The sequence below is a fragment of the Microtus oregoni genome, unplaced genomic scaffold (assembly GCF_018167655.1).
Source record: "Microtus oregoni isolate MIOR12 unplaced genomic scaffold, Mior012 000069F_ref0000032, whole genome shotgun sequence".
In the NCBI taxonomy this organism is placed as follows: domain Eukaryota; kingdom Metazoa; phylum Chordata; class Mammalia; order Rodentia; family Cricetidae; genus Microtus; species Microtus oregoni.
The window spans coordinates 6,047,548-6,072,254 of NW_024543976.1; the positions used below are offsets into that span (position 1 = coordinate 6,047,548).

Here is a 24,707-nt window from a genome sequence, read left to right on the forward strand (position 1 = left end):
CCACCAGCCACCCCATTCAGATCATTGTAAATCCCACAGCAAATAAATTTAGTGAAGTATGAAGAAGATATTAAATTTTAGGATTTAGAATTTTTTAAAAATTAGCACATAATGGAAGTAGTATATCTCAATTCTTGCTTGACTTTTACAATGATGTGGGATTCCTCTGTGTATGCTATGAATATGTTTTATTGCCATTGGTTAATAAAGAAACTAATTTCGGCCAATGGCTTAACAGAATATATCCAGGCTGGAAAAGATATATAGAGAGAGTAGGCAGAGCCAGTGAGTAACCATGTAGCCACCGCAGGAGACAGACACTGGACACCGGATGGAACCTTACTGGTAGGCCACAACCATGTGCTGATACACAGATTAATAGAAATGGGTTTATTTAAGATGTAAGAGCTAGCTAGAAATATGCATAAGCTAATAGGCCAAGCAGTCTTTTAATTAATAGAATTTCTGTGTGGTTATTTCAGGAACAAACAGGCAGTTTCTGCCTACATAGCCATGAATAGAATTACATGGCAAATCAGAGAAAAAGTAGTCTCTAAAATCAGGGCTGTGCATGGAAAAATCTTCAACTGGATTGGTTAATTATACTTATTTTCATGAATGGGGGAGAAATGTATTGAAAAATAATGACATATGAAGGTAGAAAGCCATGGGCGGGGTATTTTCAGTACATAAGGCATTTGGGCACAATTGAGAATATGTGTTTTAAAGGGAATGCAATAATGGCTAAGACATAGCTTAGAATTTGTACATGAAGTCACTAAATCTAAAGCGAGAAACTTGATTCTTTGGACAGGGGGTTCACACATAGAAGCCTTATATTGTACCACCAGGACTGCAATCTTATCACCATCCTAAGATGCCAGTAGTAATCAGATTCTTCATGGCAATGGTAGCAGAGTCACAGGTAATATATTTTTAAGAGGTTCTATATGCTAGTCACCATTATTATTGCTTTAGATAGACTGTAGTATTTAACCATGATATTTCAATAAGGTTAACTATTCTTATTTTGAATTTCAGATTTTTGCGTTTAAGATTTAAATTTCAAAGTTTAGAGTTTAAGTCAACTGGTAATTCATATACAAACATTCACTACAATAAACAACCCTGAAATTTAGAACTCTTTAAGTCTCCAAAACTTTAGATAAGAACTACTCAGCCTCCACTGTACTCTCACGATGTCTTAGCTCATTCCACATTTCCTGCTAGGATGCACAGTTCCTAACTATAAAATAAAGTAGATGAGACCATGACTCCCCAACCCTTGTAGGAATCAACCAAACAATTAAAAACTCTAAGAACACACTTTCATAATTCAAACCAGTATGTTCATTTTTGTAGTGGAATATTAATTTAAGATGTGTTACATTTGTTTATGTTGTGGAACATTTGTTTAATGATGCAAAGATGTGTAGCTTTCTTTTATGTTTCATTTGTTTAACTCCGTGAAACCGGGTGACTTTGCCTGTGTAACACTTCTGATTGGTCCAATAAAGAGCTGAATAGCTAATAGTGAGGCAGAAGAAAGGATAGGTGGGGCTGGTATGCAGACAGAATAAATAGAAGGAGAAATCTGGGAAGGAGAATCAAGGATCATGAGAAAGAGGAGTACTCCAGAGGCCAGTTATCCAGCAACAAATCCAACCACAGACTAAGAAGGAAAGAAAGATATATGGAAATAAAAAAAAGTCAAAGCGCAGAGGCTAAAGGTAGAAGGGATAATTTAAGAAAAACTGGCTAGAAATAAGTCAAGTTAAGGCTAGGCATTATTTTTTTGGGAGCTGGGTGGGGGGCCTCCCAAAGAGCCAAAACAGTGGGGAAAAAAGCAGCAAGAACACATTTTCTCATACAAAGAAGAATCACATATTTGACATCCATCTTCTTCCTATTGTTTACCAGGTGCATGCACATCACTTCTCAACAGGACAAATATACAAGCTACCATACATTCCTTTAATAAGCTATTCTAGGCTAGGCTTACCACGAAAAGTATAGTCACCACGAAAGATACAATAAACACACTAAAGGGAAAATAATAGCTCTCACGTTTACTTTCTATCTCCAAAGGAAATGATTTATCAAACACTATATAGAGCAAGGGGACTAGACACACCCATGTGCACCAGCATGCTTGCTACTGACACAGTATCTACAGTGTGCATGGCCAACTGGGTGGAAAGCCTGAAAATCCCTTAAGAAATTCTAGAAAGTCCATTAACTGTAGGGATAAAAGAGTCTCTAGAGAAATAAAGAAAGCATTCAGAATGAAAAGTGACACAGAACTTTCAATGGTATTTCGGTATTTCTGGGGGAAACTGAAGCATTATTGCCACCAAATAAAGAGCTCCAAACCCCGTGGGCATCTGTATTCCCCAGAGCACAGATCACATGTGTACCAACTGTGTCAATGTTCTTTAAGAACAGAGTGTGTGATATGTCCTTGACCTTTCAGATCATGGCTCTACTTCTGTGACAAGACTTCTCTTGTCACAACTGTGGAAAGGGTTGGCAGGTTATTACATTAACATTTTTTAACTGAAGGATAGAGACTTTGTTTCAGCTAAGTGTATCTTGCCTCTCCTAAATGGGCACTAGAAGATTCCATTGCTTATCTTATCCTGTTAGGGCAAAGCAAAACAAAAAACCACATTTAACCTCACAAAGGTTCATCTGATTTGCCTTCCAAAATGACTCACTCACTTGGAAAGACTCCAGTTTCCCTCGATTGTCCAACATAAGTTGATTGTTCTTCCCAATATAACTAATTTACATTTTGTCATCAGAATTGATTTTTAACTAGAGAACTTAAGCTAAAGGTTAATGCAAGCAAGAAAATGATGGCGGTGAGAATAGTCACGAATAGAGGCTGGAGGTATGATTCAGAACTTAAAAGCACTTGCTTGCTCTTTCAAAGGATCCAAGCCTGGATCCCAGCACCCTTTCCAGACCTCTCAACTGCCTATAACTCTCCAGCTCCAGGCAGTCAAACGCCCTCTTCTAGCCTCTACTGACACCCTCGCACACATGACATATGCAGAAAGTTACACTAAGATTCATACATACACCTGAATAAATAAAATGCATCTTTTAAAATGAAAATTGTCATTAATGATGGCCCAATTGATAACATGCCCAGGAGAGGAGTTGATGAAGCCCAGAAAATATGTGCTTTACCCAGAAAGCTTGAGAAGTTGATATGTAGTGATGTATGTGTGTTTATTCATACGTGTATGTATATAAGTGTGTATCTATGTGTTTATACATATAGATGTGTGTTTATATACATATATATGAATTGTGTGTGTGTGTGTGTGTGTGTGTACACAATACTTGGGGGCTATTACAATTCAGTGGAGATACTGTCACTTTCTGTGGTGAGGAACTTTAACTCACTCTCCCACTCTCCATAGAACCTTTATATCTATTCCACCCTCCCATCTCCCGTTTACAGATGAGAAAAAAAGACAGTCCAGAGGGTTGGGAGTGGGTAGAGAGATAGGAGGAGAGGGAGTGGAAACTGAAATTGGTATGTAAAATAAAAAGAAAGTTTGTTTCCTTTTTTTAAAAAAATAAAATAAATTATAAAAAAGAAGACAGTAGGGGCTCTTACTACAATGTATTTGTTATTTCCCCCATGTCTGTATACCCTATTCTGAATTCCACCACTACTGTTTCAAATTTCAGCTTTAAAAATATTCCCCTTAAAATTTAGTAACAACATTATCAACAAGGGAAAGGAAAGCTGAAAGCCTGCATACTAATATTCTCAATGGTTGCTTCAAGCTGTTGCAGATCTCAATTTTTGTTAGGCATGCTTTTCATTGTTTAATAAGCATTCTAGAAGCCTGGTAACATAAGCTGATGCAAATTAGATTACTCTCTTCCTGCTCTGACTTCCAGAATTCACAACACATGACTTCATGTTTTCATTATCGAGAAAAAAGTGCATTCAAGTTTCTGGCTCATACCATAGATAATTGTATGTCATCACCAAAATTACTGAAAATGTCTTCAGTAGAATGAAAACTGCAATCTCTAAATCAAATTTAATCTATTTTTTCCACAAAACACTACAGTTTATTAATATTAAAAAAACAGTTACCTGCCCCTCTGGTGTGATTAAAGTCACCTTTAATGACTTTGCATGATTTTCCATTGCCGTTGCATACGCCACAATGATCTTCCCTGGCAAGAGACCCCAGTAAACCATCACAACCAGCTTTCTGCAAGAAAAGAAGGGCATATATCAAGAGTTGAAGTATTCTCCTGGGCCTGCAGCCCTGTCTGTAAAGGACCACAAGCAGTTCTGTGCACTGCCCCCAGGTAGCAGCCTCCACAACACTACCTGAGGCCCTGGGGTCCTATGGACCACCCTCAGATAGTGACCCTCCACCCTGCCACTTTTCCAGCACCGGGGGACCAGTCGTGTGTTCCATACTGCTTCTGCAGGTAACTCCCCACCCCCTGACACACACACACACACACACACACACACACACACACACACATCTAGCCCCTGCTACCTGTGGACCACCAGTTGAAACCTGTGACTGAGAGCCTTCTGCACATTTCTGGGAATCCTCAGTGAGCTCCTGATGATTCCATGTAAGGTTGGCTCCTGTACTCATAAGTTACACCAACTATAGCTAGCTTAGAACCACATCTGATACTCAGATGCACACCAAAACTGAGTGGACCAAAGACTGAAAATTAAGTATCAACCAGGCAGTCTAAACTCTGACAAATCTGAATAACAGCAAACCGAGATTTAAATGTCCACTCTACCAATGTTGGAACAGATATCCATAACAAAATATGTTATCAATGATGTAACTTCAGGTACCTTGGTCCCATAACAAAATCACAAAAACAAACACCCAAGAAAGTATATTCCCTCCAAAACTTAGTAGTCTAATATTAATATTTTCTGAGAAAAGGAACTGACATGGTGCAGAAGACATTATTTTAAAATAGCAGTTGGGGATATATTCAGAGATGCAAAGAGGATATGAATAAATGTCAGAATGAAGACCATAAAAATAAAAATAGTGAATGAAAGAAAGAAAACAATTCAATATGTGAAATGCATTTTAATAAATGGATAGAGATTATGAAAAAAACCCAAGTCAAAGATAACTTTAAATGAAAATTTCAGGAAGCCAAATAAAAACTCAGAAGAAAACTTTACCAATAGACTGGATCATATGGAAAAGGGAATATTGGGATTTGAAGACAAAGTAAAGGAATTGGATCACTCAAAGAAAAATGTTAAACTGAAAAACATTCAGGAACATGTACTAACTATGGGACACTAAAGAAATCTATCTATCTATCTATCTATCTATCTATCTATCTATCTATCTATCGGAGAGATAAAACCCTGGTCAAAGGTCCAAAGACTTTTTCCAACAAAATCATAGGAGAAAATTTCCCAGTCTAAGGAAAGAGATGCTTATCAAACGCAAGAAGCACAGAGAACACCAAAGAGACAGGACCAGAAAAGAATCCACACGTCATAATAATCAAAGCATTGAAAGTACAGACCAAAGAAAGGTCAAGTCACAGATCAAGGCTGACTCAACAGAGTCAAAACATAGCTTTCATTGACGATTTTAAGAAAATGAAGGGACTTGGACCATTATTTTTCAAGTTCTTAAAGATTCCAGATTCCAACACAGACTACTGTGGCCATACTATCCAAATAAACAAAGAATTAAGAAAAGCATTCTATGGTAAAGGCAGGTTGAAATAATGTTAAAATATGGGAAATAAATCCCATACTACCCTAGAAACTGGAAGGAAATCTTTGGACAGAAGAAAGAAATAAAGATGTCCAAGAGATGATAGTGAAAAGATAACATTAGCTAAAAGATAAAGAAAGTCTAAAGAAAATAAACACTATAAAATCAGCAAAATGGAAGGAACCAATATATAATTTTTAATAAAAACTTTGAATAACAATGCTATTATTATCAGTATTCATTTCAAAATATACAAGTTATCAGAAAGAAACTAGATATCAACAAAACAAATAATTCAATCCAAAACTGGAATGCAGATAAAAACAAAATTCTCAATATAAGAAACTCAAATGGCTGAGAAACAAATAAATGTTCAACCTTTAATCCCAGCACTCGGGAGGCAGAGGCAGGTGAATCCCTGTGAGTTCGAGGTCAGTCTGGTCTACAAGAGCTAGTTCCAAGACAGCTAGGACTGTTACACAGGGAAACCCTGTCTTGAAAAACCAAAGGAAAAAAGGGAAAGGAAGAAAAAGAAATGTTCAACATTCTTAGCCATTGTATAAATGCAAATCGAAAGTAATTAGAGATTCCATATTACACCTGTCAGAATGGCTAAGTTTAATAACCCAAGTGAAGGCTCATGCTGGTGAGGATGTGGAAAAAGGGGAACACGCCTCTATTGCTGGTGGAAGTGCACACTTGTACAGCCACTATGGAAATCAATATGGTAGTTCCCTCCAAAAATGGGACTGACTTTGTCTACCTTAAACCCAGTTATATCACTCTTGAGCACATACCCAAAATATACTCTGTCCTACCGTGAAGACACTTACTCAACTATGATCACTGCAGCATTAGTCATAATACCGGGGAACTGAAAACAACCTAGATGCCCCTCAACTAAAGAATGGGTACAGAAAATGTGACACATTTGTACAATGGAATATTATCCATCTGCTTAAAAAATGACATCATGAAATTTTCAGCCAAATGAACACAACTAGAAAAAAATTTTATCCTGAGTGAGGTAACCCAGACCCAGAAAGATGAATATAGTATGCATTCACTTATAACTGTATATAACCACTAAGTAAATGATAATCGAGCTATAACCTGTAGACTCAAACAGGTAAGGTAAAGAGGAGAGGTCTAGGAGGATCTATGAATCTCCCTGAGAGGGACAAATAGAATAGATTTCAGGGGTGGACTGGGGGTGAGTGAGGATAGGAATGGGAGAATTTGGTGAGGAGGGGAAGGGGAAATAGGGTAGAGAGAGAGAATGTGGGGTGAGACAGCTAGAATTGAGGGGCGTTTGAGGGGTGATGTGGAAACCGAGAGCAATGGAAACTTCCTAAAGTATTTGAAGGTGATCCTTATAATAGGAACACTGAGTCTCTCAATTGGCCATTTCTTTTCACCAAATGAGGCTTCAAGTAGATGGACTGGGTTACGTTCAATTGAGTTGCTGGCCAAAGGATTTCATGGAAATCACAGACAACCCAGACTGTTGCAAAGATAAAAGGTTGCGGAGCTGGAGAGATGGCTCAGTGGTTAAGAGTACTGCCTGATTATCTAAAGGTCATGAGTTCAATTCCCAGCAACCACATGGTGGCTCACAACCATCTGTAATGAGATCTGGTGCCCTCTCTTCTGGCCTGCAAGCATGAATGTAGGCAGAATACTGTATACACAATAAATAAATAAATAAATAAATAAATAAATAAATCTTTTTTTTAAAAAAGATAAAAGGTTGCTCTCCACAAACTGGCAGTGGGGCTCTGTTGCCAAAGACAACAACCATACAACCCACTGTATAAATAGAGAAGTAGAACTGGGGCCTATATGGAGCCTTTTCCCCTATATACTAGTGTCTTTGTTATGGGAAAGTACTCCGCAGGTACTTTCAAGGGAGAAATTTAAGTGCCAACACAGCCACAAAACTTCTGACCTACAATCTGTCCTACATACAAAAGATGCTAGAGCAATGGTGGCACAGAACTTGCCGGAGTAGCAGACCAATGTGTGATTTAACTTAAGGTCTATACTATATACTATGAGAAGGATAAGCAAGTTATACTTTGTTTGGGTAACTAAGAACCAGAGACCAAATTGCGCAGAGATCTATGGTAAAAGCCAACACTACTGGTGTAAAAACAAGTATCAACAAAATGACTCCTAGTTTTATATATATATATATATATATATATATATATATAGATAGAGAGAGAAAGAGAGAGAGAGAGAGAGTAGGTGGAGTCAAAGAGACACCATGTAGCTGCAGAAGGAGATGTCTTTAAATTGGGGACAGAACCTTACAGGTCAACCACAAGCCTTGTGGTAAAATACAAAATAATAGGAATGGGTTAATTTAAAATGTAAGAGTTAGTTCAAAAGAAGCCTGAGCTAGTAGGTCAAGCAGTGTTATAATTAATGTAGTTTCTGTGTGATTATTTTGGGTCTGGGAAGCCGGTAAGGAACAAGCGGTCTTTGCCTACAATCTGGGGTGGGGAGGTGCGCAAAAAAGCAGTAGAGGTGAGTGACATTGCAGATCAAATGGATCTAACAGACAAAACATTCTGTGCAAACACTAGAGAATAAAGTTTATCTCAGTAGCTCATGGAACTTTCAACAAAACGGAGCATAGAGTGGAACAGAAAAATAAACCATCTCTCAACAAATATAGGGAACAAATAATTATTTATATCTCATTTAATCTCAATAAAGTAAAAGTAGATATAGTAAATGTAATAAAAATCACGAAAAATATACAGTCATGGAAATTTAACAACACAGTTGGATTAATCAAAAAATAAAAAGAGAAAGTTAAAACTTAACTAGAGTAGAATAAAATATGAAAATGCAACATATTTAAATCAACAGGGTATAAGGAAGGCAGTCCTAAGAGGAAAGTGTTTACATCAAAAGTGAAATAAACAACTAAGCCATGTCCTCTACAGCCTTGGAAAAACAAAATCAAAATACCCCAAATAGTAAGCAGGAAGAAATGATCAAGATCAAAGCAGAAATTAATGAAATACGATTGAAAAAAAACAATTAAAGGAAGATCTGGTTCTTTGAATGGACAAACAAGTCTGATAAAATGTTAGCAAGATTAGCAAAAAGAAAGAAGACCCAAGTTTATAAAATTAGAGGTTAGAAAGGAGATACTACAATAGACACCACTGAAATCCGGAGGTTGAGAAGAACACACTTAACAAAACTTCAATTCCACAAAACTGGAAAGTCTAAAGAAATGGAGGAGGAGTTTCCTAATGCTTCTGACATGCAGAAGTAATCCAGGAAGACATAAATATTTAAATAAATCCATCATGAATAGCAAGGTTGAGTCTGCAATAAAAATCCTTCAAACCCAAACCAGCCCAGGCGTAGGTGGATTTATTGCAGAGTTCTAACAGACCTTTGAGGAAGAACTGAAGCTGATGTTTCTCAGACTGTTCCATAAAATAGAAGAGTAAAGGCTGCTTCCAAATTCTTTTTACAAAGCCAGCATTACACTAACTCCTAAAACTCCTACAGTTGATAAACATGCTCAGAAAAAGCAGCAGGATGAAAAATTATACACAAAACAGGCAGCCTTCTACATACCTCAAACAATATCTTGCATTAAATCTAACCATGGAAGTGAAAGACCTATAAAATGAATAGTTTGGGACTATAAGGAAAGAAATTGAGGCGTATACCAGAAAAATACATCATGAATTGGTAGGATCAATAATGTGACAATGGTCATCCTACCAAAGACAATCTATAGATTCAGTAATTCCCCATTAAAATTCTAATGCAATTCTTCACAGACAATAAAAACACAACCTTAAAATGTATATGAAAACACAAAAGACCCAGAATAGACAAAGAAACCAAAGGAACAAAAATACTGCTGAGGTATTACAATCCCCAATTTAAAGACATATTACAGAACTGTAGCAATCAAAAGATCGTGGGGTTAGCATCAAAACAGATGCATTGTACAATGAAATAAAACTGATTACCTCGATATAATTTACACTCCTACAGACACTCGTAAAAAGAGGCCAAGAATTCACATTGGCGGGAAGACAGTGCCTTCAACAAATGGCTCTGATTCACCCGGATAACTACATGTAGAATGAAATATGTAAATCCTCATCTTTCACTCCACCTAACTCAACTGCAAGAGGGCCAACAATCTCAATATAATTTCTGGTAGGGGAGAAATTGGAGAAGACACTTCAATTGATAGATACAGAAAAGGACTTTCTGAAGAGGAGCCTGGAAACATAAGTATTAAGACTAACAGTTAGTAAATGTGTTCTCATTAAATAAAGACTTTCTACACAGCAAAGAACAAAATCAGTCAAATGAAGAGGCAGCCAGAAAATTAGGAAATAACCAATTTTGAGTATATCAGTCATATATCCAAAAGTGAATTAGAGTCTAGAATATATGAAGTACTTAAAACATAAAGTTAAATACTAAGAAAAACTAAGCAATAGTTCTCTATTGATTGAGTTGCAACATCAGGGAAATTCAAGTTAAAACTACTTTAAGATTTCATTTTGCTCCAGTTAGAATGGCCAAGATCATAAAAACAAATGACCAAAAACACTAGCTTGGATGTGTAGAAAAGGAACACTTTCTCACTGTTAGAAGAACTGCAAACATGTACTATGGAAATCAGTGTGGAAATTCCTCAAACGTCTAGAATAACTCTATCAAATAATTCAACTATACAACTTTTGTGCATAATCCAAAGGACTCTTGCCATCCTCACAAGGCTCCACAATCAAGAAAGAAGAGAAGGCGTAGAGAACCAGAAGGGATAGTTCCAGGAAAAGAGGTGTTTTCAGGACATGGTAGGGCAGTTTCATAAGCTAACTCATAGCAGGTATGAGTTTATAAAGTCAAGCAAGACAAAAATCCCAGCAGGTGGCAGAGATGCTTATGAAGTGCCATCCCTAGATGAAGAGCTATGGATACTTGGGAAGGGAGATGTACTTTTCATTAGAAATACAATCCATTTGCCAGTACATGACCCTACACCCATGTACACCCTGGCAGCACTAAGTGAATGCCGTGAGTTTAAAACAAAATATATGAAATTGGAAGGAAAAAATGGGAGGTGGGATAAAGGAGGAACTGGGGAGGAGGGAAGGTGGCATGAATTTTGATCACAATACATTATATGCCAGCATGCAATTCACAAACTAACAAAATGAAAACTGAAATACTTTTGTTAAAAATTGAGTTGTTGCCTTCCTCCCTTTATTAAACCATTGACTTAAGGTGAACTTCATCTCTAAAGATCAGGTTCCTGAGAGGCAAATGATCAAACTGTTACATTCTACACTGCAGATAATGCCCAAAACTCACGTCAAAAAAAAAAAAAAAAAAAAAAAAAAACCTGGCAAATTGGCCAAATTGTAAATAGTGGTGAGTGAATTCTTCTTATAGTAAATTTTGAATCAAAGAGTTTGGAAAATGACACAATTATTGAAGAAAATGAAAGTATTGAGGAAAATGGAAGGACTTAGGTTCTGGTCCCATATGTTCATTTTACTGAGCGACTGAATTTCAACGCATGGGTGGCCTAACTTCCGAAGCAAAGTGAGTGCAGGACCTCGCAAACCCGAATGACACAAGAAAGTGTGAGTTGCTGAAAAACTCATCTTTACATGTTCCTAGAACTATTTTGTCTGTAGAAAACTAAGACCGAATACATTTGCTATTTTCTATTGAATAACTATTGCCTGCCACTGATACTAGGATATAATGATTCTATTTTCCCAAGTTGAGTATCCATACACCAAGGAAAATTTCGTCTATCAATACTTCAAGAAAGCCACAGAGAGGGCTGGAGAGATGGCTCCCTGGTTAAGAGTACTGCCTGCTCTTCCAAAGGTCCTGAGTTCAATTCCCAGCAACGACATGGTGGCTCACAACCACCTGTAATGAGATCTGGTGCCCTCTTCTGGCAGGCAGACAGACACACAGACAGAATATTGTATACGTAATAAATAAATAAATAAATAAATAAATAAATAAATAAATGTCACAGCGAGACCCTCCTCCATAGAAAAGATTCAAAAGAGAGACTGATAATTAATAAGACAAGTGACCCCTATATATGGGAAAATTTTAAATACAAAAAATAGAAACAAAATCAAGGATCTGTTTGTGACTGATATCGAAACTGTTAGGATCTGGGAAGCACATGGATTATTAAAAACAGCTAGCGATGGATGTTCACAGAAAGCAAAAGACATGTGAATGCTGCTTATGGAGGCATGCTTTCCTCAGAGGGCCCAGCAGCGTCAAGGCATAGAGCAGCGCTTAGCAGAAGGTTTTGGTCAGCCAGGCACGCTTATTTCAGAAGTGGCCATCATAGGATGTGCTTAAAATACAACATATGTGGAGGTCACAGAGCAGGAGTCGGGAACACCTGAGTGCTGGCTAAGAAAGCAATCTGCCCTTTGTGCTTAAGTGGAAACATGTAGGATAGGATGAAAGCCTATCTGGATAGCAAATAAGATAATCAAATACATAAGATAATCAAATACTTAAGCAGTGAAAATAGAAGTCTTTGTGTTTTACAACTGGTAGGCTCAGTATACACACATGAACCTGGAAGCAGAAGATGAATGGCTCAGGAAGGCAATACCCATTCACCTGGGGCAGGTATGTTAAACACCCCTGGTGTGTTGATTGTGAGCAAATGGCTGGATGACCAGGCCATTCCTTATCTTTGCAGCAACAGAAACTATAATGGGCTAAACAGGTTTCTCCATGAAACCCCTTTAGGATCTCTGTATTCATCATATTCAGGTTTCCAAACTCAGGTTGTGACTTTACCATTGAGATTATAAACAAAGCAAGCCAATCAAATTCCCAGTTTTCAGAGCACTTTCAGAAAATTCTGCATGTTTTTCATCATACTTTGACCAAATGATGCATTTTAATTTTAAAAAATTAATCTTGATATATCTTGATGCAGACAGAAGTCACATGACATTTCAGAGAATTCTACTGAAATTATAGAAATCAGATTTATGGGAGAATTTGCGCAGAATTTTGGTTGGCATAATTTTACTGTCTAGCACAAGGTTCGATAAAATGTCATGGATATATAACACTGTGATGTGACGATTAGAGCTGTTCGGACTGTTATATCCAATACATACAATTACCAGTATTAATATTTACAAATAAAGCCATTTACAAATACGCTAACCAGACAGATCCCTATGTCACAATGAAATAAAACTACAAGTTTAATTATATAACGTATAAATCTGAAAGCAAAATATGTATAGTCAGTCATCAGTAGAGATGTTTCAAGTCACAGACATGTTCTGTTGATGTGTGTGACAGTACCACACAGCCCAATTTTACAGTTTACAACATCGTAGCAGAGTGCAAAATGTTGAAACTGGAACACTCAACTTGTATGAGGTTCCAGTTTCTAACTCTAAGTCTATAGCATGTTTTGGGTCACGGATCGATCCATGCAGAGCTTGTGTGTGTTCAGCTGTGCATTTTGGCTGTGGTATGGTTTGGGAAATCTTTATGCAATTTTCAGAGAACTATATGGAACAAATTTACTGGCCATTGTTCTAACAAATAAATTTGCAAACCACTTAATGCATGTGCGTATAGCATGTATGATTTGCTGGAGAACATGATTTCCCAAGAGATGCTGCTGCAGCTGCAGTACAATTACACTCAGCTAATTTTCTCACGTCTCTCCCATTTCTAGAAAACACATCAGAAATTGCTTAGAAAAAAATAGCAACAAAATAACTCACAAACAAACTAATCCCTAATGTCCTTAAGATCACATTTACTTCCAGGGTCTGCCTTAGTACACAGACCACACACACACGTGCGCGCACACACACACACACACACACACACGCACACACACACACACACACGTACATCTAAAGACAGAAAGGTCTCTTTTCTCAGTTCCCAAAGTGACATCACTGAAAAAACAGCCCGTAAGAAGTCCTTATGGGGTCAATATTTCCCCTGTGCCCAGTCCTCTCCCCATGTTCACAGAGATGCTCGACTCCTGCATATTATTCTTCCAGCTGAAGAAAAACTGTGATAGTGTCAGAGTTGTGAAGTTTACATTATAACTTTTGATCTTTCCACTGTGCTATTCATGCTCATTTGACTGATGAAAAACTGGTGTGGGAAGTCCTTCTGCATATGTGTTGCTTTTATTGGTTAATGAGTAAGGAATACGTGTGGGTCTATGTCAGGACAGAATAGAACAAGGCAGGAATTCCAAGCAGATAGAGGAGAAAAGAAGGCAGGGTCAAGAAATCACCATGTAGCTGCCTAAGGAGATAGATGTCCACTGGAGCCCACCGGAACCTTGTCAATAAACCACAAGCCTTGTGATAAAATATAAAATAATAGGAATGGGTTAATTTAAGACATAAGAGTTAGCTAGAAATAGGTATAAGCTATTGGTCAAGCAGTATTTTAATTAATACAGTTGTTGTGTGATTATTTTGGGTCTGGGCAGCTGGGAAACAAACAAGCAGCCTCTGACTACAAAAAAACCACACACAAGTTCCTATCAATGAACATTTAAAGAGCAAACTAAATATAATAACTGCTATCAAAAATAGAGGATGCATTTGAAAATTGATTGGTTCTATTATGTTGGTAAATATTTGAATATGATAAGCATGACTGCTTTTTTTATGTCTCAGGACAGGAGAAAACTGGAAAACTGGAGTGTTTGATTTTTTTTTTCCGGAATGTTCTGACATGTAAGTGTTCCAATTTTAGGAATGAGATTGAAGTTGGAGGGTAGGCTGGGGGGAGTAGGGAAAGGGGAGCGGGAGGAGAAGTGGGGGAAAAACTGTGGTTGAAATGTAAGATGAAATTAAAATAAAAAAGCACAAAAGATCGTTCCATAAATAAAAAAAAAGAATGAGATCTATGCCTATATCTTAAAATCACAGATCTGTTCAGCTGGCAATGGGATTTGTGGGCCACCTAGTTCTCATTCATCTTTATCCAGTTGGAGACATGGCATTTCAAGTTAAATTTCTCTTACTCATGTTCCCAGGCAAGTCTGAACCATCCAGTTCTCCTGACTCTCAACCCAAAGCATTTCTCCATGTTATGAGGCTTCCCTGTGGACCCAGGGTATGGATCACTTCAGCATGTAGAGCCTCGTTTCAGGAATATCTTACCTGGCACCTGCCATTAGCGCAGATATCTAATCCCTGAGATCCACAGGAAGTTCCATCCATCACCTTTTCTGATAGAAGAACAGACTGTTCCTTTCCAACAGGAGAGCAAAACAAGGCGCATGGTTTTTCTATATACAAAGTCAATAAAAGAAGAAAACTGTCTCATCAATCAATTTACTTTTAACATACATTCTCAAGTAGAAAATTACTAGAGCAGAAAAAGCAATTGTCATCAGATTCTCTGTATTCTGCGTTTTGAGAAGCAGTAAGTGTTTGTATAGGAGGCACAATGGCTGATGTTACCGGGACTCAACCCCTTCACTGCTTACTCAGAAACCATGTCGGCATACCTCACATCCAGGGTGGGAACCCCTGAACCAGGGTGAGGAATTCTTGAGTGGCTAACATTCTTCCTCAGTGCCTGACTGAGCATGAAGTAGGAGGGATGGATTTTGAATACTTGCCTCTTAGACTCAAAAGTGGCATCATTTTTTTTTAAAGTGTTTCTATTCTGAAGCCTTTTATAGAGGATCTGTAGTGCTTGCTGGCACCAACAGTGCAGATAATCAAATCTGAAACCTCAGAATACCCTCTATACTACATTACTACTCCCCTGGCTCAGCACCAGTCGGCCCTTTCCTGCTTATTAAACTTGTATAAATAGGATGGAAAATAGTTTACTGCCCTCGACACGGCTCTTGTGTCTTTAGTAAAGTTCCACGTGTGCTGATGGTATTCTATAAACACCAAATAACAGCCAGAGGCATGGAACAGGGCATCGCTTTGCAAAGAGAAGACAGACAGCTAAATGATCCTTCAAAACCGAGCTCTTCAAACAATTTTCACATGTGGCTTCTGAATGCCGCTCTGAACAATTCGGGGGACTTGGACTCCGGCCTTGAATGTGCATGGTTTTGAAATTTTCCTTTGAGATGCCATTAGAAGCCGCAATAAAGCAGTCCAGTGTGTTCTCACACCTCCCAGTGAAGTGTGCTTACTCACTGACCGCTCACTGTGTCAGATCTGTGGACTTAAAAGCCGCTACGCTGACTGCAACACTTTAGACGTGGTATATAGAGTTCTCTCTCGACTTTTCATTGAAGACAGAAGCACACCAGATACACGAGCTGAAAGGAGTTAGCCCTCGTGACAATCCCACTCACGTTCCCCACAAAAAGCCTGATGAAAATAAAAACTCTATATTTCTCTTTTGTAACATATTGTCAATACCATCTCAATAATTTAACTTTATGGCTGTCATAAATCTTTCTTTCTTTCTTCCTAGAGAATACACTAGAGACTGCGACACCAAGGTGATCTGAAACAAGCCACTACTTGGCAGGCAGGTGCTATGACTTGATTTAAAGAAACAGTCCTTTCCAAGGTGTACATTATACTTAGATATCAGCAGAGCTTCAGCATTAATAGAGGATATAGGTACAGGAACACTGAAGACAGGCACTGCTTTTCTTTATAACAAGGAATATTTGTTACCTCAGTAAGATCCAGACCCAGATAAGACTCAGTAAGACCCAGATAGCCTTCTATGGCTATGTATCACAAAAGAATCCAGATATAACCACTATATTATAAGATAACATGTATTATCAAGAGTTTGGAATTATGAAATCATATATTTAATTTTCTTCCATGGGGTGATATGTTAGCTAGTTATTGCCTACTGCACATACTGGCTTTGTGAGAGCCTAGGCTGTTTGGATGCTCATCTTACTAGACCTGGAAAGATGTGGGAGGTCCTTGGACTCCCCACAGGGCAGGGAACCCTGACTGCTCTTTGGGCTGTTGAGGGAGGAGGAGCTGATTGGGGGAGGGGGAGGGAAATGGGAGGTGGTGGTGGGGAGGAGGCAGAAATCTTTAATAAATAAATTAATTAATTAAAAAATAATAATCAAACAGATTGATGAACTCAATTGATGCCCGCTGCAAAGTGGCTAGCTATATATATATATATATATATATATATATATATATATATATTTATATATATATCAAAATCACAATGAAATACCCCCTTACTCTAGTAAGAAGGACCATTATCAAAAAGTCTAAAGTTGGTGCATATCGAGTAGAATGTAGAAAAAAGGGAATTTTACACTAGTATGGAGGCTGTAGTAAGGATGCTTAGTGAAAGGTTGAATGAATTTCCACATGGTCTAGCATGTCCACTCTAAAGCATGTAGCCAAAGGAAACTAAGTCAGTGTGGAAAAGGGAGATTCAAAATCATTGCAGGAGTATTTAAAAAGACCAAGAAATGCAAATAAACTGTGTATTAATGTCCGAGTAGATAAGGACAATATGATGTTACAAGCCAGGCTTTCTTTCACTCATTATAACTTACTTTTTTTTTTTATTGCAACACTGTTTGGCCAATGGCTCAGGCGTATTTCTAGCTAGCTCTTACATCTTAAATGAACCCATTTCTATTAGTCTATGTATTGCCACGTGGCTGTGGCATTGAGTCATTTTCTATGTCTTGTCTCCTCAGCAGCTGGCTGGCATCTGCTTGACTCTGTCTACTCTCTTTCAGTATCTCTGTTCAGATTTCCTACCTGGCTTTACTCTGCTAACCCACTGGCCAAAACAGCTTTATTCATCAACCAATAAAAGCAACATATATAAAGAAGAACATTCTATATCATCAAGATCATTATGACTTACTTTAAATATTTTTCTTTACTCTCTCTCTCTCTCTCTCTTTGTGTGTGTGTGTGTGTGTGTGTGTGTGTGTGTGTGTAAGGTGAAGAACAGGTTTCAGAGTCTGTCTCTCCTTCGAACATGTGTTGTAGAGACCAAATTCAGGGCATCAGGCTTTTGCCCGATAAGTCACCCGCACTGTGAATTCTTTAAAAATTACATTGATGCCCATTTTGACTAATTTTCCTTTAATCTGAAGGAAACCTGTTCTGCTCATTTATTCCACATGAGTAAATAGGTTTCAAATGAATGTACCTTCTATTACGCCTTCAGCCAATTAGAAGTGATAATGGGAATATCCCTCAAGTAATGAGATAAGGTGACTGGTTATCGACTTTACTTTTATAACTAGAAGATATGAAAAATATTTTATGCAATAAAATTCATTAAAAGTTTGATATATACCTATTGCTACACTCAGAATATACATTAGAGGGAATAGAGGTGAGCTAAACTGTGGTATTACATGATGCTTGCAGGATATATACTCAATTTGGGTGATCAGGGGAATTCTTGTTTCCAAGAAGATTAGCCTAAACTGAATTTCCCATCCCAAACCATGAGGTTTCAAGGTAAATAAAGAGTGAGTGAGATTAATAATAGGAAGGTATAATGCTAAGAAAGTGCCTTGTCTAAGGGCTTGAAAACACATAAGCATTATGCACTTGAGTACAATACAGAGTTTGTTCTTGCTTCTACTGAGGCCTGCAAAAAGGAATGATAGGTGTGAGGTAGAAAGAAGTTTAAAGAGGCTACAAAAAATTCTTAAAAATGGGGCGGCTAAGTTTTTGTACCTGAAACAGTGTTGTGTTCATGAGATAGAGCTCATAGATGGAACCAGTGTGAATGGACAGGAAGAGTTAAGATGTAGAGACACCAAGCAATATACTGTAGGCATGTGAAGTTCAAAGGAAGAATCTGACCAAAGACGTCAACTGATGAGCGACTTGCATATTTTAACTCCTGGTAATGACGGTCAAACCAGGAAGAAGATGTCATGAAAGTAGAGAGCATCTCTAATACGTCAGAAGGAAACAACACTAGGGACACAGTAGGGAAGTCAGATTTCTGCTGGGACATGGAATTCAAGACACACAGTGTTTAGACAGGCAAGGATGAGTTACTTGTTTGATGTTTCAAGTAAAAATAGGAGAGAAAAAACTCACATAAATCTTAATTTTCATGAGATTCTTCAAGGACATTCTCAATATTTATGTTATGGAAGTGCATATTGAAGGTAAGGAAGCACGGACTTGTAAAGTCAGAAAGTGAGCCCACATCTCAAGGAGGCTGTGCACCAGAGAGAATTTCTGTGGTGTGTGTGTGATATATATATATATATATATATATATATATATATATATATATGGAGAGAGAGAGAGGGGGGGTCTACATATCTTAATGAACTTATCACAACACCCAACACAGAGGGACTTAAATATATAAACAAAAGTCAAGCTGTTTAGTAAGATAAAGAAAGGGAGAAACGGGTGGCTTCAGGGATGCAGCTGGAGAGACTAGCCTTGAAAAGAGGAACTGAAATCCTGCTACTTAGTAGAAAACAGATGGAATGATTGTCTGTGGATAGGGCTAAGTGTAAGTGTGTGGCAGTGAGAAGCTAGAGGTAGTCTGATGGCTAATCTTTTTGTTATGTTGTGTGATAACCGGTACCTCTTCATTGTGTTTTGGTTTTGACTTTCTTTTTAAACACAAGCATTCCACTGTTAACTGTGTGTGCTACTCTGCGCCATTTTATCAAATGCATGAGTGCTGTTCCCCTACCACAGCAGGACACTGAGTTACTCCATCAGCTCATGGATGTGTCTATTGCCATATTTCTCACCACCACTATCCCTAGGCCCTGATAGGAAATATTTCTTTTCCTTTCTGTAATTTGTTTTTTATTTTATTTATTCCAATAGATATATAGTCATTGTTCAAAATAGTTAAAAATATATATACATGTTTAATATTGTGGTTGTTATATACCAGAGAAGTCAGAAAAAACCCAAGTCTACGAATGACAACTAGATCATTTGTGGAACAATACAAGTTTGTTAAAGAATTTGCATCCAGCTGGGTGTCATACCTTCATCGAGGACAGCCTGCCACTGAAGTGCATGCTTTGGGTACGAAGCTCTAACACTATAGGCCTGACATTGCCAGTCTCTGAATCCAGGCAAACCTGCAGGACAAGGTGGATTCTCACATATTCTGTATTGTTTTCTGGGGCCATTACAATCCCTTGCTTCAGAACCTAGCCTAGAAAAAGAGTACAGATAATAAATTTCACCTTTCCTCCATAAGTACCAACTTTTAAATGTGAAAACCATCATATTTATAAAAATATAATCCTTTCTAATAAAATGTTTCTTTAAAAGCTTGGACATACTAAATGACTGAGGAAAGCAGGATATTCATCGACCTACTATATTTTTTTTTAAATGGAACTGTTTCAATGCTCAAATTATCTTTTAAAATCTATGAAGGATAAAACTGACTTTAGATAACACCGAAAGCATAATTCAAGGGCAAAGCTCAGAGCAACATGTAAAAGCTAACTTTCCCATGTGCCATTGGTTCTGAGGATAATAAAGCTCATATTTTCTTTAGCAAATTCTGAAGCTTTGCAGCTGTGTATAATTGAACAGTGTCCCTGAGGACCACAAACCCAAACTGAGCAGAATTACCTCACCCCCTGTGCTCTGTCCAGGTGCAGTGGCATTGAGCAAGAAGGTCTGTCAGTGACCCTCAACTGGATGTGGACCCAGCATGCTTTTGTTGTTGTTGTTTTTAGCTTTTACCATCACTAACTTTGCTCTCATAACTTTGCCTTTCTGAAGTTCAATCATCCTCTTGCCTTTTCACTAGTTCCTTCAACTGTTTACTTGGCTCTTCGGCTGTACTTCCTGTTCACTTAAGGATATATCATTACATTTACTCAGGAACTGTCTCCTTTTGTAGATTTCATTATTCATTGTTTAGAAAGGCTGATCAAGGTTTCCTTATTAAAGGTGAGCTTTGGTCAATAATTTGAGGCAGCAGTACAGTTGTAACAGTTTGTTTTGCTTCCCATTATGATTAACAGGCGGTAAAAGCCTGGCTACTTCGAAACTGATGATGAAATGCCCACCCCCAAACCAGGAGCTGTGACTTTACCCAGGACACTTGCGCTCTCGACTGCTGACCCCAGAACTGCAGCTTCGGCTACAGGAACTCCACGTGCTCCACTCTCCAGCCAAGGGCTCAGGTGCAGGGGTCCTGCGGGTGCATTCTCCAGCCTTACACCACTATTCCAAAAGTCATGTCTTAGGTGAACAGATCAGGGCACAACTGAAAATCATTCACTGGTCTATATAGTCTCTGGAATTAATGCAAGTCAGTTAGGTCTATGGCATCCCCAGTGCCAAATACGAAGACTGCAAAAGACAAAAGTTAGCTGGCACTTGCAATATCAAGGCCCCCTTGCTTGGTTCTGGGGTCATTAACAGTCACGGCATAAAAACAGGGCTCAGAGACTGACTACTCAGCTGCAGAAAATCCTGGGTTGTGAGGGAGAGAGAAGAGAAGTAGTGGAGAGGAGATCTGTTGCTCCAACTGCAAAAGAAAAAAGCTGACATATTCTGTGAAACTGGTGAAAAGGGGAAAGCAAATAAATACCTCTCCACACACAAAAGAAAAACAAAATTGAAACAATCACATATAAGCATGGACAAACAGCAATACCTGTCCTTCTGAAATGAGGGCGAAGCAAACATTTCAGGAAATCTGAGTTCCACTAACATCATCACAAGCTTTTGCTTGGAAGCCAAGTTTGTTTGAAAGACCCAAGCAATTGACTGTGAAATGCTGCATTACAATCTCAAATTCTGGAGCTAATTTCATATTTTAACAAAGAACCACATGTGGTTTTCTTTTTTTTTTTTTTAATTCTTGAGTCTTTCTCATGAAGTTAAACCATCAGCCACGAAAGAGGTTATTTCTACGACTTCTAAGAAATGATAGACTAGGTAGACAGGAGCAGCTATTTTTATGGTTATTAAGGAATGATTGAATACATGGACAAGAGTGTTACAGTTGCTCCTGAAAAATCTACCGCATAGATGGCGGACACAGGAAACAGGTATAAGGCCACAACATCAAACCTGGAATAACATGTTATAATATTAGGGCCATTTAGATTATTAGTTATAAAATAGCAAGGCTGGGAAAGTTGATCCCGTTGGCCAAAGGGGACTTCCTGCACCCAAGGGCATCAAGATTTGAAAAGGACTTTGAGAGAAGTGCAGAAATGCTGTGTCTCATCCTGTTCATGTCCAAGGTGCGAGAGAATCTGACTCACCATATGGACTGTTTGACAGAGGTTGAGTGTGGCATGGAACACAATGCAGGAGGAGTTTGTGGTTAGCATAATAACCATAAAAGCTTTTTAGGGGTATAATTACAGTAATACTGCGAATGGGTTTTCATAAACCAAAGTTCCATTTACTCCGAGGATTTCAGTTAATGCCTTGATTTAAAATTATTTTGAGGATTTTTTATTTACTATTTTTGGAAGAATAAATAAAAAATAACACTATATCATTTAGCTTACATCCAATTGACATTTTTATGAGCAAAATTAATCACTTCCTGTATATATTTTTGTTATGTCAAAACTTTAATCCATGCTCTTTTGGATGTAGTGTGCTTTAAGCTCCATCTTCAAAAGCGAAGTGGGATGGGTCTGTTTTAGGTTTGCTAATAACTAAGCTGTCGTTTCATGTGATAGTTTAATCTGAATCGTGAAAAAGAATGCAGGAAAAGGTGGGTCAGCGTAGAAACATATATTACATACTAGCTGTAAGCAGTCAATAACGCTATGGGAGCCATGGAAAAATCCCAGTATAAAACCTGTCAGACTTGACTCAATCACCTTGTTTGGCCTGTGTGGAGGGTGTTTACTTTTCCCCGAGTGCATATCACAGACCCTTGTCCGTTTAGCAGCAAGCTGGCACGGACTGACTGGGCGAGGGTTCACAGAAGACTGGAAGTCTCTGAAAGGCACTGGGACTTTGCCTGCACATAATTTAAACGAGATCACATCTGGCACACGAAGAAAAAATGGAAACAGACAGGTAAGCCAGCAGGCACACAAAAAAAGCCGGTGATATTTAAAGAAACTGTAACATGAGAGCTAAGGTTTGTCCCCTTGCGGACAACTTGGTTTCTGAACCAAAGGGACCTGCTTCTGCATCTTGTAGGTAGTGAGTGTTGTTTCTGTGTTACAGAAAGTGTTAATTTTGCTAAAAATGTTATGCAATAAATTACTATATAAAACATTTCTAGGCATGCATTCCATGTATTTGGTAGCACCATATTTTGTACCATGTGTTTGTTATTTTTTAACCTCAAGAAATAATGCTAAATAAATAAAATATTCTATTATGCACAAAATCATTTTTATTTACAAAACATTAATACTACACAGTATCAATCGTTTCTGTATCAGGACAAGCCCTAAAATGTCTAGCTGTGTTTCTGGGCTGCCATAAGCTTATGCCAACCTGAATAAGAGGTTTATGAAGGCAGAACGGGTGCAGAGGTAAGATGTCAAAGCAGCAGGAGCATGCTCCCAACACACCCTGCACACACACTGTGAGAACAGAGAGACAGCAAAGGTCAACAGGGGCCTACTGCATAAACACCTAGGAGTTGCCAGGATGTGGTGGTCTTCATTACTTCCAGTAGTGAATGACCATAGCATTCTAAAGAGTCTTAACTCGGGAAAATAAATGACTAGGCAGTAATGAATCCTTCATGGTACCTAACTCAATGTTGCTGCTTAAGCCTTGTTCCTCTTTTTCCATTCTGAACAAATGCTGTGAATAACTAGTTGCTGGTTTGTAATAACTTATCAACTCACTGTTCTATGTTATTAATCAAAAATGATTGCTATGGTACAATGGTGATAGTGTGGAAAGAAAAAAAGGTCTCTCCTTTTACCTTGTAAAATGCTATCTAAATCAGTATATTAATATCCATCTTCAGAATCATTTGACGAACAGAATTGTATAAGGGACTTTCAGACTCAAAAGCAAAACCCTTAGTGGGAGCAAACTTATACCACTTAGTTCTCATCATGATAGCACAACAAAACTTAAAAATTCCCAGCTTTGTTTCTTTCATTCAATGTGAACCTAAGGCATTTAAATATTGACTTCAATGCAACAAGTGTGGAAGGTTTCTGAATGACAGCTCCTACAGTATCTAAAACACATGGGTATTGGAAGAAGATCACATGACCCAAGAAACTGAGAAACTAATTATGCATTTATATATGCAAAGCGTGCCAGGCGATAGTGGAACATGCCTCTAATCCCAGCACTTGAGAGGCAGAGACAGGTGGATCTCTGTGAGCTCGAGGCCATTCTGGTCTATCCAGTGAGTTCCAGGACAGGCTCTGAAGCTACAGAGAAGCCTTGTCTGAAAACAAAAACAAAAAACAAAAAACAAAAAAAAAGTAAGCAAACAAAAAAAAAAAAACAAAAGCAAATGCAAAGCGTAAAGAACCTCTAGAAGAATATCATGAGCATGGTCACAGGGAAATAAAACATTTTACCTTTGATGAGTAATTAAGTTTTGGCTGAAAGAATAAATTGACACTCTCAAGAATGTAAATTATTCTTAACTATACATGAAGAAAACTGTTATAGTGCAAATATTTAGAATTCAGATTATAAAAACGAGGCACTAAATAAGTCGAGTGACTTGTGGGATGCTGGAGAACTCCAGGAGGATGTTCAGCATCCCTCTGTGATTCTGCATCGGTGTTTCCAAAATGACGAAAATGATTGCCCTTCCAGAGTGTTTTAGGATTCAAGCAATAAATTATTTAGGTTAATGTCAGGAGATGCTCTTGATGAACACACATTGTTCTACCTCTGTGTATAATTTGAGAAAAAATAAAACAGACCTCAATCCTCATTCTCCATTTAATCTCATGGAAAAATATTTGACACAGTCTATAAACAACCG

At 38.0% G+C, this 24,707-nt stretch overlaps 1 protein-coding gene across 1 annotated transcript in view; it reads right to left on the reverse strand.

Annotated features, from left to right (window-relative positions):
* Window positions 1-24,707, reverse strand: part of LOC121440664 (A disintegrin and metalloproteinase with thrombospondin motifs 19-like) — a 170,667-nt gene that overhangs the window by 48,198 nt on the left and 97,762 nt on the right. Inside the window, exons 12-15 of the mRNA XM_041641459.1 lie at window positions 20,850-20,980; window positions 19,780-19,952; window positions 14,975-15,102; window positions 4,124-4,244 (exon numbers count right to left, since the gene is read on the reverse strand). Of these exons, the coding sequence (XP_041497393.1) occupies window positions 4,124-4,244; window positions 14,975-15,102; window positions 19,780-19,952; window positions 20,850-20,980 (553 nt within the window). The remainder of the gene's footprint in view (window positions 1-4,123; window positions 4,245-14,974; window positions 15,103-19,779; window positions 19,953-20,849; window positions 20,981-24,707) is intronic.